The following is a 16,573-nucleotide window of genomic DNA, read 5'->3' on the forward strand; positions in this document are numbered from 1 at the left end:
AATGAACCTACTGTTTGCCACTCAAATCTCTCTTTGTTAAAAGGCTGGTTTGTTTTCCTTTTCCCCCTTTCTTTTATTAGTTTCTTCCATGTTCTACTTGCTTCGTGGGTTTTTGGAATATAATTTAATTAACTTTTCTCATGTTTGTCTCTATGTCTTATTCTCAACATAAATCTTCTTCTTCTTTGGGTAATATAAAGGTATGTTATTAACTCACTCAATAAATATGTGAGAATTGTAGGTTGCATTTTCTAACTTGGAGAATCTACACATCAATGCCATATATAAGCTGAAGATGTTGTGGCACAATCAACTCGATCCAGATTCTTTTTGCAAGCTAAAACAATTGTGTGTTGATGACTGTGAAAATCTAATAAACATTTTTCAGCCTAATATCTTGAGAAGACTCCAGAATCTTGAAGATTTGCAGATAAGAAATTGCAATTTACTAGAAGAGGTATTTGAAGTTCGAGGGAAAAATGGTGATGAAATATGTGATATGGTGGTATCCACTCAGTTCAAAGTCTTGAAGTTAATCAATCTACCGAATCTTAAGCATGTATGGTCTTCGGGTCCCCAAGCAATTTTAACATTTCAAAATTTGAATGAAGTTGAAGTTTCTAACTGTAAAAGTATGAAAAGTCTCTTTCCAGCTTCAGTGGCCAAAAGTCTTAAACAACTTAAGAAGCTAAAAATACACGATTGTGGATTGGAGGAAATTGTTGCCATGGAAGAAGGATTGGAAACAATGACTAAGTTTGTGTTTCCACAACTAGTCTCTCTAAGTCTTGAATTGATGCCTGACCTCAAGTGTTTCTATCCAGGAAAACACACTATAGAGTGGCCATCACTGAAACAATTGATGATCCTCAAATGCGACAAAGTGAAGATTGTTGCTTTGAATGAATTAAGCTTCCCAAATACAGATGGGTTGGGCCATGATGTTTCGATTCGGCAGCCTTTTTTCCAGATTGATAAGGTATGGACTTGTACTTGTTTCTTTGTTGACATGGATATAAAATGTTTGCATTGTATAGCTTTATACTTGATGGACATTGTTTGGTTGACATTTTTTTCCCGTTAAAATGATTTCCACTTTTTTTTATGGGAAAATGATGTCCACTTAATGCTTCATATAAATATAAATGGAGCTCTGTCGTTTAACCTCTACGAAACTGAATGAAGATAGTAAAAATATTTTTTTTTTTCGAGGGGTGCTTTTGTACTGCTCCAATTATTTTTTTCTCACCAATACCTCTCGGTTACATGCCTTTAATCCTTCCTACGTGATATTTACTTTTTTCCCCCTTAATTTTGCACCACCGAGTCCTTAGTCCAATCATTTCTTTTTAACTTTGATTTTATATTTTAAAAACTATCCAAACTTGCACTATAACCAAAATCCTTCCTTCATATTCCCATAAAAAAAATAAAATAAAATAAAACCTTCCTTCATATGATTAAAAAATAAAAATAAAAAGATATCATTTTTGTCTATATATTTTTACAAAATTTTGTTTTTTATCCCTAAATTTTACGAAACATTATCCTTTTGTCTATGTATATTCTTCTACCTCTGTTTTGCAATCTTGCTTCCTCCGTCTCTTTCTAATCTTGCACTTTTCAGTTTCTCACCTTCCCTCTATTTTTTCACATCTCCAATATATAGCATTGACGCATGGTTTAAAATAATGACAAAGCTACATCCCACAATTTTCCAAATTTTATGACTTCTTCCTCTTTTTCCCTAGTATTCCTCAAACAATCACTTTAGAGCCAATAAAATTTTACTTCCCCCACCCCCCCTCCCCCTTTTTTTTTTTTTCCTTTTGGGTGTTGGAATCTTATCATTATCATATATATTGCGATTTGCCAATTATTTTAGGTGTGATATAGTATTTCAACTCTCTTTTTTTGGATTCTCAGCAATTGTCATATTACAGTTGTTAATTGTTTGTGATTGAGAGATGAAGAGTGAGAGCTCACTATATATATGGTTAGTTAGGGATGTACAAAGGCAGACGAAATTAGCATAGGGAGAATCATGCAGTTCAATCATGTGAGTTAAGGTCAAATCATACAGTTCGTAGAATGAGCATAAAAATGAAGGTCGATACTGTATTTTACAGCAATTTTGAGATTCACTCTGTCCTAAATTTGATCATACAAGAGTGATAATCTGGATTCTTGAGTCACTCACTCTTTAAGTCTTAACCCATATGTCACCATGATCTTGACCTCAGTCTAGCAATTCTTTTTCTTTTTGCAAGAAAACTGACGAGTTCGATACATATTGTTAATGGATGAGAGAGATTCTATTATACAAAGTGATAGTCTTGATTCTTGAGTCAGTCACTCTTAACCCATATTTCACCACAATGCATCTACCAAGTTGCTGTATATTAGATTTCTTTTTGATAGTTGTGGTTTGTTTTTGTTAGAATAATTGTTTGAGTATATATGTTTTTAAGCAAAATTCGTTAGTGAGAGCTGGGAATATTCTTAGGCATAGAAAATCATTAGGAATTGATACATGGAGGACCAAGAAAGAGTAGAAGGTTATAATAAGTCAAGGAAGAGTGATTCATTGGAGGCTTGATTAACCGAGGTAGCCCAGTGAATAGGAGCATCATAAAAAATTTCTTAAATTTATATAAGCCTTATAAGGTCAAGTAATGTTATTGATTAACTCTTTTTTTTTTGGACGATGTTTCTTTGATTATCAAGAATCTTCAGCAAAGTATAAGAAAAGAAAATTTAGTGTCTTATATATTGGTAGAAAGTCTTTATATTTAAATCAAATACTTTTTTTGTTTAACAATAAACTGCGCAAAACTCAATTATAGCAATCTACAATTGTATGTAGAGCATTCGGTTAAACATAAAGAGATTCTCTTCATTTAGCCTTCGTGAATCTTATCAAAATATTGCATTTATAACAAAGTATTAATTAATTTCCATGTGTTAATGGGATAAATATATTTATTTCAATGTATTAATTATATGTATATGGTTCACTAATTATTTATAAATAGATTTATATAGTTATTCTTTAAAATTGATATAAGAAATAATTTATTTGGAGTACTTATTATAAAAATATATTTGAAAGTATAGCATAACTCCTCATCAAAAAGCAATATATATATATATATATATATATATATATATATATATATATATATACACACATATGATACTAGAATACAAAAATATTTGCGTGCTTAATTTCGCCAAAATATAAAATATTTGTGAATTTATCAAAGTAAAATGTTAATATTTTTAATAATTGTCCTTTCCAAAACAATTTAAATTTCCTATCTCTTAATGACATATAATATATATACACACATACACACAAACAGAAGGAAGAAAGAAAGGGGTTCTAACAAAAAGACATTCCACAAACTTCACTCAAAAGCCGTAGTAAAAAAATTATATATTTAATATAGTATAAGACAACCAAAAAAAAAAAAGAAAAAAAAGAAGAAGTAATTGTCCCCTTATGTTAGTGGATATAAATAAATATTTGCATTTTAGTTATATTAATTTTAACAATTTTCAATTTCTCCAATTTTTTAGTAAAATATAATATAATTGAAATTAATTCTCTAAATATTATACCACATAATAGATATTATACATAAGCAATGCGATAATTCATTCAAATATTAAAGATTTACCGCACATTTCATGGAACTTTTTTTTTTTAAAGAAACACATCACATGAAACTTGGGCAGTTATTACTTATTTATGAACTCTGTGGAGTAATTTTTAATAATGAAAATTATCAGATATTTAGTAAAGATGTATATATAACGAAAGGAAATATTAAATTACTATTAAAAGATTTTAATGTGTTTGCATTAGAGTTTAGAGCTAAATTGGCATTGTCCTATGCACAAAGTGCTTGAGGATCTAGAGAGGAAAGGGTTCAAGATGTGGAGTTAGTAGCATATTTTAATAATTTTTGAAAAAAAAAAAAGAGCCTAGCAGACAAATGTATAGATGGAAGTGATACTAGCATAATCATTTCATAAATGATATACCAAATAATTTAATAAAAAATTGGGACCATTAACAACTTCTCATTATGTCTCTCACACACACACACATATATATTGATATATATATATATATATATATATATATATATATATATATATATATATATATATATATATATATATATATACTAGGCTTATCATAAACGCTTTGCGCATGCGATAATGTTCTTTTTTTTTTTTTTTCATGGTTTAGTGTTACAATGTTTAAAAGTAATATATAAATAACTGTGTATTTTTTTTTAAAGAACGAGGTAAAATAACGTGGGATAATATTTAAAAATGAGATAGATATTCTTCTAAAAAAAAAAGATAAAGATAGTGTCCTAAGTTTTATACTTAATAGAAAAGATAAAATTAAAAAACCTAAAGCTTAGGTACGGGCTGGTTTGGTAAGAAATTTCTAGCATGGTTGTTTAAGTTTTGTGAAAATATATGTGGGTGAAAAATGTGTAGAAAAATGTGTTGTGGACCTTGTGGTGTTTAAACAACAATTTTCGTTGTTTAAAATTATTTAACTAAAGATAGAGGTATTTTAGAGAGTAATAATTTGTGTGAGAGTATTTTAGTATGCACACACTAGCCTTATCACACACTTATTTAGTGGCCAAATATTGTAGAAAAAAAAAATGTGTTTTTATTTTTTATATATAATTTTTATTTTGATAATCTAATTTATAATTGGATAGTTTTTTTTTTAATCAACAAGATAGTGACCCTATTTTTTAGGAAATTTTTTAGTGAGAGTTAGAGTTGTATTTTTATCGGATTGATATTTAGTTTTGTCTTTACTTAAACATAGGGACGTAGGGACATTTAAAAAAAAAAAAAATTAGGATTCTAAATAAGAAAAACTCCTTAAATAGTAGTAGTAGTAGTAGTGTATCTATATATATTACCTAAACAATTTGCCCCAAACTCACGAGATTTTACATAACCAAATTCAATTTCGAGAGCAATGGCATGACATTTTAGAAAGAACCTGAAGAGATGAACCTCTGTACTCCCACACAATCTCTCTTCAATTAAAGGCTAGTTTGTTTCATTTTTCCTCAGTTTGTTTCATTAGTTTGCTCCATGTTGTATGTACTAGCGTTGTGGTTTTTTAGAATATAAATTAATTTTAACTTTTCCCATGTTTGTCTCTGTCTTATAACCAACTCAAATCTTCTGTTCATTCTCAAAAAAAAAAAAAAAAAAAAAAACTTAAATCTTCTGTTTCTCAATTATTTTGGAAATATAAAGTTATGTTATTGACTCACTCAATAAATATGTGAGAACTGTAGGTTGCATTTTCTAACTTGGAGGATATATGCGTCAGTGACAAAGATAACCTAAAGATGTTGTGGCACAATTATCAACTCGTTCCAGATTCCTTTTGCAAACTAAAAAAGTTAGGCGTTGCAAAATGTAAAAGTGTAATGAACATTTTTCCACCTAATATGTTGAGAAGACTCCAAAATCTTGAAATTTTGGAGATAAGGGATTGCAATTTGGTAGAAGAGGTATTTGACATTAGGGGGGTAAATGTTGATGAAATATGTGATACGGTATCCAATAAGTTGAAAGTCTTGACATTATTCAATCTTCCGAAGCTTAAGCATATATGGAGTTCGAATATCCAAGCAATTTTGACATTTCAAAATTTGCATACTATTGAAGTTGTTAACTGTAAAAGTCTGAAAAGTCTTTTTCCAGTCACAGTGGCCAAAAGTCTTGAACAACTTAAGCAGCTGGAAATACGTGATTGTGGATTGGAGGAAATTCTTGCTATGGAAGAAGGATTGGAAACAGTGACTAAGTTTGTGTTCCCACGACTAGTCTCTCTAAGCCTTTTTTCGTTACCTGAGCTCAAATGTTTCTATCCTGGAAAACAAACTTCAGAATGGCCATCACTAAAATATTTGGACATATTTAAATGCGACAAAGTAAAGATTTTTGCATCGAATGAATTAAGCTTCTCAGATACAAACGAGTTGGGCCATCATGTTCCAGTTCAGCAACCCTTTTTTATGATTGAAAAGGTATGGACTTTTACTTGTTTATTTGTTAATGTGCATATAAGCATATAACACTTAGTGTAATTAGCCAAAAAATTAAAACTAATACTGTAACAATTTGTTAATCAGTAAGTCTAGGTACACAAATAATTCCACCAAACTGTTTGAATATTTTCTTTTTTTTGTTAAACCACGTTAAAATGTTTGAATTGTATAGCTTTTATACTTGATGGACATTGTTCGGTTGACATTTTTTTTTCCTGTTAAAATGATTTCCATTAAATGCTTCATATAAATCTAAACGGAGCTCTGTATGGTAAAAATGATTTGATTTATTTATTCTTTTTGGGGTCCTTTCAAAAAAAAAAAAAAACAACTGCTCCATTTATTATTATTATTATTATTATTTTTATCAATTTCTTTCGGTTACACGTTACACCACCGAGTCCTTGGTCCAATCCTTTCTTTTTAAACTACGGTTACACGTTACACCACCGAATTTTTACAGCTATCCTAACGTGCAGTACAATCAAAACCCTTTCTTCAGGTTCTCAAGGGAAAAAAAAAAAAGTCTTCCTCCATTAAAAATGACTCTTTCTTTCCTTCTTTTTCTTTTTGGTTAAAGTGCACCACCACTCCTAAAATGGCACTTCATTAATATTTTTTCACTCTTTCTTTTGGAATATACCAACATTTTTGTTGTTATTATAAAATTATTGTAAAAATATTGTGGACGTAATATTTTTTTTATTATTATTATATTTTTTTTATAAGATTATTATTTTTTCATATGAAGGTTGAGAGCTTACTAAGGGTTAGGTAGGGATACAATATACAAAGGGAGACAAAATTAGTATAGGGGAAATCATGCATTTCAATCATGTGAGTCAAGGTTAATTAACTCATACGAGTTGAACTATTTCGAACTCATTGACTATTGTTTAGAGTAGATGTTATACTAGTACTAATATAATCAATTGTTACACAATATCCCAAATAATTTTATAAAAATTTGTGACCGCTTAATCGTTTCTCATTAAGTGATTTAATGCCAGTTCATACAATATATAGAATCTCTTACCTAAATAATTTGCCCTAAACTCACGAGAACTTACAGAAGCAAATCAAGCAATTCAATTGATTCTCAAAAAAAAAAAAAATTAAAAATCAAACAATTCAATTGTTTTGTTTTTATTTTTTTGGTTATCTGAATTTCGAGAGTACAGCCATCACATTTTATAAAGAATTGAACTTGAAGAAACTAACCTCTGTACTCCCACAGAATTTCTCTTCAATTAAAGGGTGGTTTGTTTCTTTTTTCCTCAATGCTTTCATTAGTTTGCTCCATGTTGTACTAGGCTACTAGCCACGTGGTTTTTTAGAATACAATTTAATTTTAACCTTTCCCATGTCTGTCTCTATTTCTTATTCCCAACATAAATCTTCTTTTTCTCAATTATTTGGGAATATAAAGGCTATGTTATTGACTCAGTCAATAAATATGTGAGAACTGTAGGTTTCATTTCCTAACTTGGAGGTTATAGACATCAGTGGCATGGATAGCCTGAAGATGTTGTGGCACAATCATCAACTCGTACCAGATTCCTTTTGCAAACTAAAAAATTTGTCTGTTTGCAACTGTAAAAATCTAATTAACATTTTTCTGCCTAATATGTTGAGAAGACTCCAAAATCTTGAAGAATTGGAGATATGGAATTGCAATTCTGTAGAAGAGGTATTTGAAATTAGAGGGGTAAATGTTGATGAAATTTGTGATACGGTATCCACTCATTTGAGAGCCTTGGAGTTATCCAATCTTCCGAAGCTTAAGCATGTATGGAGTTTGGATCTCCAAGCAATTTTGACATTTCAAAATCTACGTAATGTTGAAGTTTCTAGTTGCAAAATTCTGAAAAGTCTTTTTCCGATCTCGGTGGCCAAGAGTCTTGAACAACTTGAGAGTCTAACAATACAGGATTGTGGATTGGAGGAAATTGTTGCCCTGGAAGAAGGAGTGGAAACAACAATTAAGTTTGTGTTCCCACGAATAACCTCTCTATATCTTGAATCGCTGCCTGAACTCAAGTATTTTTATCCAGGAAAACACACTTTAGAATGGCCATCGTTGAAAAGGTTAAGGATAAAGAATTGTGACAAAGTGAAGATTATTGCTTCGAATGAGTTAAGCTTCCAAGAAAGAGATGAGTTGGGGCATCATGTTCAGATTCAGCAGCCCCTCTTTCCAATTGAAAAGGTATGGATTTATACTTGTCTCTTTGTTAACATGTATATGACACTAGCTAGTGTAATTATCATAAAATAATAAAAAAACTAAATTTAATAAAAAATTTTGAATACTAAAATGACGAGTGGGACTACATATAAATAGTTCGATTAGGTTATTTATAAAAAACTTCAAAAAAGAAAAAAGATTTAAAAAAAAAATAGTAGTAGGATTAGGAGCCCAGTTTCCAACTGTACCGTAGCTGTGTTGAAGCTATACGAACTAACAAGTAAATGTTCAGAATAAGATATTAGATACGTTGGATAGGTTCATGACTACCCTAACGATATTTTTCAGATTTCTTTTTTGGAAAGTGAAGGACATAATTGAGATATCCAATTGACTAAAACCTTATATGAAATCATCTTCTTTAAAACTAACTAGGGTATCATTTTTGTGTTTGATAATTTATATAGAGAAGCCTTTCATTTTTCTAAACTTTTATTTGAGTTTGGTTCTAAAATAATTTCATAATTTTGGGTTTGACTAATATGTTTTGCTGATCTTGTGTTAGTTTCAAATTTTTTGTTTCAGTTTTTAAAAAAGTTGTTGACGCATATGAATTAGGAGACAATTTTGATGGGTATCTCGACCCATTCTAACCATAATTTTGCATATGATTTGTCACATGTTGGGTTTAGAGTTTAGACCACTATCAGATTTGATTATTAATCACATTTAAGGCCAAGTTGATTATTAGATTAATATGAATAGTCTTTAAAAATAAGATAAACATCAATAGCATGCATAGAGTGGAAAACTAAAAAAAAAAAAACATTTGATATTTTTATGATCAAGGAAAAAACTTGTAAAACAAACTAATTACACAGGAAAAACTTTGGAGGACTTGACCTTATCAATCCTGAGGTGAACAAGTCCACTATTAAATAAATGTTTACAGACTGGATAACTCTATTCTTTTTAAACTTAAATATAGTTATCAAACTAAGTTCTGAGATCCACATACATCTCTAATAGCAATTCGCTGCAATGTGAACCTCTAATCCTCAAATGCAATATTCCCTTAAAGATTAGATTCAGCCCCTTTGATGACTGATTTGTAGCAACTTCAAATTCATCAATTTTGTTTGTATGAGAATGAACACTGGTATCGACTTTGGAAGCAATAGGCACCACTGGCAGCTTTATGATTTTTTTTTTTTTTTTTTTTTTCTATGGGGTTCAGTAAGAAGATGAATCTTGAGTAGGAAAAAAATCTTGTGGTCTACATGATTTCCTTATTACAAATTTGTTCGTAGTACTACCAAGATTATAAAAGATAAACTATAAGTTCATTTGATATATTATTTCTTAATATAATGAACATTTTAATTATAGAATGAAGTTGGAAGGGGGGAGTAAGAGCCGGGTTCAAGTCTCTAGAAAGAAGCTTAACATAGATATATACTCAGATTAGACTAGAATAGGATTTCAATCTCAAATTAATAATATAAAAAATACAATAAACATATTAATTATTGTTGTTAAGTGAACTTTAATTATAATTGCTTATAATATTTTTATCTATTAGTTTATATGTTTACTCTTTACAATTCTTTTATTTAATAATTCAACTCAACTTTGACAACTATTGGTCTTTGTAATTATATTAAGAAAACTTTTGTTGTGTTAACTTTTGCTTTTGTCTTCATTCAATCACTCCCTTGTTCTATACCTCTTGTCTAATTTTTTTATATTTATTTTTTTATAATCACTCATTGTCTAATTGTTTAATTATCTTTTACTATTAACATTCGCTAATCACTGATGAATTGACTAGCCCATGCCTCAATCCCCATTAAACAAACAACAAATTAAAAACACATTTAAAATTAGCTATTCCATTCACAAATTCAGTCAGAAGTATAATTAATTGTAACTTTTATTTGCAAGAATAGATTGTTAATAGGATCATATTCAAACTAATTTTAGTTGGACTTAAAAAATATTTAAGGTCAAGGACTTGAGAAGTGTTATGTTCACAATATTTTCACAACAAATTCTAGGTGGTACGTTGTTACGATTCTAATTTTAATCCACCACTAAAATTACTATTTTGCCCACTCTTGTAACAGCCATTAACAAACTGTTACTTAAGATTTGTTGTAAAAATGTTATGTACATATCATTTCTCTAGGGACTCAAGGTGTTCAAAATTTTATTTAAGAAGGTCAAACAAAAGAAATTATTATTATTTTTTTCTTTGCCAGCTCTTGGAGTTCATTTGAACACCCTAGACTAAAGCTAATGCCACCCCTTGTAGGCACAAATACTTTTAGATCTCAAATGAGTAGCTCCAAAGTTCCTAAAAACGTTTCTTAAGGTTTTCTTTTATATATTAAGTAAAATAGATTTGAAACCCTAATCACTTGATGGGTTGCTAGGCTAAAAATCCATTTTAGTGAAAACGCATTTCGATTTATCAAAACCATGGTTGTCAAAATCGCAATCTGGATCGTAGGATCGCACAATTTTTACGATCCCACCTCACCAAATCGTTTAGAATCGTACTAGGATTGTAAAAATGGTAGGATCGTACATAGGATCATGTAGGATCGTAGAATCGTATGGGATCTTACCGATCATACCAAAAACATAAATTTTTGGTTTTTTTATGGGATAAATTTTTTGTTTTGATGAAACTTTAAGAGTTTTTATTTTTTTCATATTATGATGGTATGACTTTTTATTTTTTATTTTATAAATTTATGTTAATCTAAGCAAATGTTTTCTAATTTCTAGTTCACTTGTAATTAAAATGAAGGAATACTTCATCATTTCTAAATGAAGAATTTGATGTTGACTTTACTGTCTTTTAAGCTATAATGTTGTTAAATTTGTTTGATTAATATACTAATTTTTGTTCTAATATTACTAAAACATTTTTTATATATAATATTATTAGTTATGCTTGTATGTGTATATTGATTGATTGATTTTTTGAGCATGCTTCCTAATTGTTGTTGAGGGGTATAACTTGAATAGTTTAGTATGAAATTGTATTTTGATGTCTTTTGCAGCTCTAGTATACAAATATATAATATTTAAATAAATGATGAAATGGATGATGATAATTAGGAATTTAGGATGGTGGTTATAAAATCCTTAGAATGGGAATAATTAAATGTTCACCTTAATATTCATTTTGCTTTTGGGTTTCATATTGTAGTTAGCTAGTTTCCATTTGCTAACTTATTTTAGATTTCAAATTTAGAACTTAGAACTTGGAAAATATTTTGCGTATGTTTTGATAAATATTTTGGTATTTGGTTGCTAATTAAACATGTACTGAAATACATTAAGTCAAAACTTAAATATATTTGTTTGGTTAGTATAGACTTAGCAATATATGACATGTAAATTACTTATATGATGCAAATGTAAGTTTTTTTATGGATGAATTTATAATTTACGTGATTATTCAACATACAAAGCTATTATTAATGTATTTTTTGCTTTAAATCTGAAAATATGTAGAATCTTATGATTCATGATCCAATCCTACGATCTATAATTCTACCTACCTTCAACAATCCTACGTAGGATTTGATTTTGACAACCTTGATTAAAACTATAAGTTTTTGATCAGTTGAAATGAATCGAATTTTCATTCTTGCACACTGAGAAACAAAACCTTGAGCGCCTATCTTAACATACCTATAAACTTTAAAGACTATAACAAGACAAATTTTGATTCACATGTTTGCTCATACAAACTAAGATATTTAAATCCTAACATCATATTATGTTGGTTATTTTTGTCTTTGGCTTACAATTTTTCTTGTAAGTTCCAACTACTTCAATTGATAAAGTCTGCTGTAAAAAATAAAAAAGATCTAGGTTCAAATTCCACACCCAAAAAATCACTAGTTGTTTTAACATGATAATAAGAAAATATAATAATGCAATCAATTCTATAAATTGAAATCTATCATATTTAACAATTAAAAAAAGGTAAAATATTCAGCTTTTAAACACACCTTTAAAACCACAAGTGGCAAACTCTATTTGAATTGGATCTTTTTTACTTTTTATATTTCCTTAAAAAAAAAAAAAAAAAAAAACACCTTGTGCATATTTGTACTCAAAACTTTTGTGCGTGAGTGATTTTGTTTTAAACCAAATCCCTCAAGTTGCATACTATGCCTCTCTCACATACAGACCAGTAGTTCATTTGTGGGGTTTACTCCAGTGTGAGATGGTGTTACATAAGATAATCAATCATGACATAGTATCTGATTTTAGAAAATCATATATAATATTAGTGTCTGATGTAAGAAAATCATATATAAGCAATCGCCCCATGACCTCCCCAAAATCATATATAATATTATCTGATGTTAAATTGCCCCAAATAAAACATACATAAAGCTAATTTTAACTCATTTCTCTTTAATTTTAACTCATTTTAAAACTAATCATATCAAAATCCTAAACCCCATTTCTTCTACAAGTCCATCACGCAGCATGTTGAAGTGTTTCCACATGTCCAAGCATAAAAGACAGAACATCCTTAAACCTACGACATTTACACCGAACTCATCGAGTCACACAATGACTCTAGAAGTACGCCCACATAGACTTTGCTTGTCGATGGACTCGCCGACAATCACAATATCATAGAGATTTGTGTGACAATTACATATCATAGTATTGTGTACCTGTTTTGTTATTCATACTCATTATTATTTTTCCAATTTAATTATACTTTCAATTTTGTCATTTAATCTTCCCCCAATTGAGTTGATATCCTAACTTCGCCACTGTTTAGATACATTGGATCACTACTTGAGATAGTTGGGAATATTATCCTAAACTTACTTTGAGAACACTAACTTTTCCTTTCTTTTGTTCAATGCTTTGATCTTTCCCAGGATACACTGTCTAACTTTGAAGAATTGAAATTAAATTGGGATGATACCATAAATCAGACATACGATCGATTAAAAGCACAGTTCTCTTGCAAACTAAAAGTCCTCGGGCTGTACAGCAAAGATAGGTCAACAGCATTCCCTTGGGTATTTGTTCAAGGATTGTACAATCTTAAGGAGCTTGACATCGCTAATTTTTTCTTGGAAGAAATTTGTCCATGTGGAATCGTCGATAACGAAGGACAATATGCTGAGATGTTCGAACGTTTGACAACTTTACATCTATCTAAAATGCCCAAGTTGATGCATTTGTGTAAGGAAAACTCTCAACAAGGTAGGGGCATTCAAAATTTGGAGTCTCTACATGTTTCATATTGCGGCAGATTAAAAAATTTAGTGCCATCCTCAAAGTGTTTCCAAAATTTACACACTTTGAGAGTATCGAAATGTCATGGGTTGATTAGTTTGGCAACTTCCTCAACCGTCAAAAGTTTGGTCCAACTCAAAGAATTGCGTTTATTTGAATGCAAAAGAATGAGAGAAATAGTCACAAACGAGGGAGAAGGCGAAGTAGGAGATGAGATTTGTTTCAATCAATTGAAACGTTTGTCCCTTTATGATTTACCCACTCTGGGAAGCTTCTTCCACTTGGGTAATCGCACCATAAAATTCCCATCACTGGAATCTCTAAATGTGGGCAGATGCCCGGAATTGAAGATCTTCTCTAATGGTGTCCTAAGCATGCAGAAGCTAAAGCATGTTGGGCTGGACGGAAACTATTGGTCGCCATACCAAACAGGTCTGTTCCCGGTGATCGAAGATGTGAATACCTTCATAAAAAGATGTTGGGAGAAAAACAATGATCCATGCTTGCGACAACTATTCACTCAGAAGGTATGTTTACTATGTTCTCACGTTTTTATTTTATGTAATTCTTAAAAGCATTTTTGTTGGAGTTCTAACACTAGGAAAGTGACATGATGACCCAATGGTCACATATCCTAAATTCCACGGTAACATAACGTTAAAAATATATAATATGTATAACACTTGCAATTGTTAATATACTTTTTCACTAATGGTAGTTAAAAGGTGCAATGCACTGGAACGTGCATCCAACTAGTTTTAAATTAGTTTATTTAATATTGAGTTAGTTTATTCATTAAAACAAAAGTGAATTCAACTAGTTTAAAATTAAAAGATAAAAGAAAAAGTTATTGACAAACGCACGTGCCACTTTGGCAATCATTTTTAGAAGGCTTTTGGTGGAATAATTTGCTTCCGCTGCCATGTATTATGCTTTTGGTTTCTTGCCAAGTTTAATCCAAATAAATAAGCTATACATTTATTTTTCATATATTCATCTACAGACAAGCACATATAGTATACATTTTTTTCTTTATTTTATAAGTGTGGGAGTTTGGTTCTCATATTTAATATCTAGCTGACATAAATAAATTTCCATTTTATAAATGAACTTAATTTTCTTCTACGGTGATGAAGTGCCTATTTCTCCTATAGATAATAGCAAAATGATAAGATTTTTTTACACAAGCATATCTCACTCATTTACATTGATATAGAAACACTAATTTAATCTTCTTCTTTATTGGGTTTGACCAAAAAAAAAAAATCTTCTTATTTTTGTTCTTGAGGAATTTGGTTAGAAAAGACTTGATATTTGTTGTTGTGCTTGTTGGATCTTCTGACTTAGGTATCAATTGCATTTATTATTGTATATAAGAATGTGATTGTTGATTAGATCATGATCTAGTGTTATGCTGTTTTGGGATTAATTTTCTCTTTCATCTCTTTATGTTTTTTGGATTAGTTTTCGTTTGGGGCATTAATTTGAACCTCTTTTATTGTAGACCAATGCAAGCACAAGTGAGGCCGGAGAGGAAAGTGATGTTGATGACTTGGAGGATGACTCAATGTAAGATTCAAGTAAGGGGAGACAGGAAAACGTTGGTGATAGCTTTGGAAGATGACTCATTAAGATTCAAGTGAAAATGGAGAGAAAAATACTTAGAATGGCTTCGAGAATGACTCAAAGGAGGATTGATCTTTTAATTTATTAATGATTGATTTCTAGAACATTATAACTTTTATTGTTGAACGAGTGATGCAGTGCTTTTTGTTTTTGGTTGTGATGTTAGAGTTGTAGACATTATTGGATGGATCAAAAAGTTTGCCTTAATGTATTGGTGTGTTACGGATAAGGGTGAGACATAGCCCACCCAAACCCAAACTACTCCTCTGCCATTTCCTTCCTCAAAACCCAAGCTAAAGCTCCCAACCTTAACCTCCAAGTCCAAACTCTTCACTTCACTCCAAACAAGGACAAACCCATCCTCCTCCTCACATGGCTTGGCTCCAACCCTTCTCTCCCTTCTCTCCTCTTCAACTCCCACATCGAATCCGTCCCCGCCGAGCCTTCCAAATGGTCCCACCTTTCTTTCTCTGTTGTTCGATCTTTTGACGGTCACATCTACGCCCGTGGGGCCCAAGATGACAAGTGCATTGCTATCCAATACCTCGAGGCCATTCGTAACCTCAAAGCCAAACACTTCTCTCCAATCTGCACCATACACGTGTCCTATGTTCTTGATGAGGAGATTGGTGGGTCTGATGAAGCTGCCAAGTTCGTTGGGTCCGAGGAGTTTGAGGATTTGAATGTTGGGTTTGTTTTGGACAAGGGGCAAGCTTCACCTGGTGATGAGTTTAGGATTTGAATGTTGGGTTTGTTTCTATGAGTTTGGATCGGTTGTGTTGTATTTTTGGATTGATTTGATACTTTGGGGCTTTAGGATTAGATGATTTTGCTGGGTTTGAGAAAATTGTGATTTTGAGATTTTTATTTTGGATTTAAATTTATGGGTCTGGGTATGTGTTCTTAGATCTGGGTTTATGTTCTTGTCGTTCTTGTTCAAGGCACACTTAGATCTCAATTCATGTGATTTTTGGTTTTTAATTCTGTTTTTATTTTTTTTATTTAGTTAAAATTAATAAAATAATTTTTTTAATTTAGATACTGGCGTGGCATTTTTTAATGCCAAAATAAAATATTTATTATTATTTTAATAGTTCCGTCACGTAGGACTTTGCCATTAGGGCACTGACAATAAGGACTAAAATGAAAGACGTATTTCTAAATAGGGACTAAAAACGGTGAAAATAAAAGATAGGGACCAAAGTAGGAATCGCGTGAAAATGTGGTTTTCGCCTTTTACAAACTATTGAGTTAACAAATTTTTATTGGTTTACATACTTGTATCACTTTTTACTTACCAATAACCACTCACTACATTAGCAATTTATTGGTTCTTAATGTTTGACAAAATTATCAACAG

At 30.6% G+C, this 16,573-nt stretch overlaps 1 protein-coding gene across 3 annotated transcripts in view; it reads left to right on the forward strand.

Moving 5' to 3' along the window:
- Window positions 1-16,252, forward strand: part of LOC142620043 (uncharacterized) — a 28,847-nt gene extending 12,595 nt beyond the window's left edge. For all 3 annotated transcript variants that reach the window (XM_075793484.1, XM_075793482.1, XM_075793483.1), the window contains exons 5-9: window positions 242-979; window positions 5,352-6,089; window positions 7,582-8,319; window positions 13,224-14,114; window positions 15,092-16,252. In XM_075793484.1, the coding sequence (XP_075649599.1) occupies window positions 242-979; window positions 5,352-6,089; window positions 7,582-8,319; window positions 13,224-14,114; window positions 15,092-15,160 (3,174 nt within the window). In that variant the 3' untranslated portion in view covers window positions 15,161-16,252. The remainder of the gene's footprint in view (window positions 1-241; window positions 980-5,351; window positions 6,090-7,581; window positions 8,320-13,223; window positions 14,115-15,091) is intronic.
- Window positions 16,253-16,573: the final 321 nt, after the last annotated feature.

This window comes from Castanea sativa, chromosome 12 (assembly GCF_040712315.1).
Source record: "Castanea sativa cultivar Marrone di Chiusa Pesio chromosome 12, ASM4071231v1".
In the NCBI taxonomy this organism is placed as follows: domain Eukaryota; kingdom Viridiplantae; phylum Streptophyta; class Magnoliopsida; order Fagales; family Fagaceae; genus Castanea; species Castanea sativa.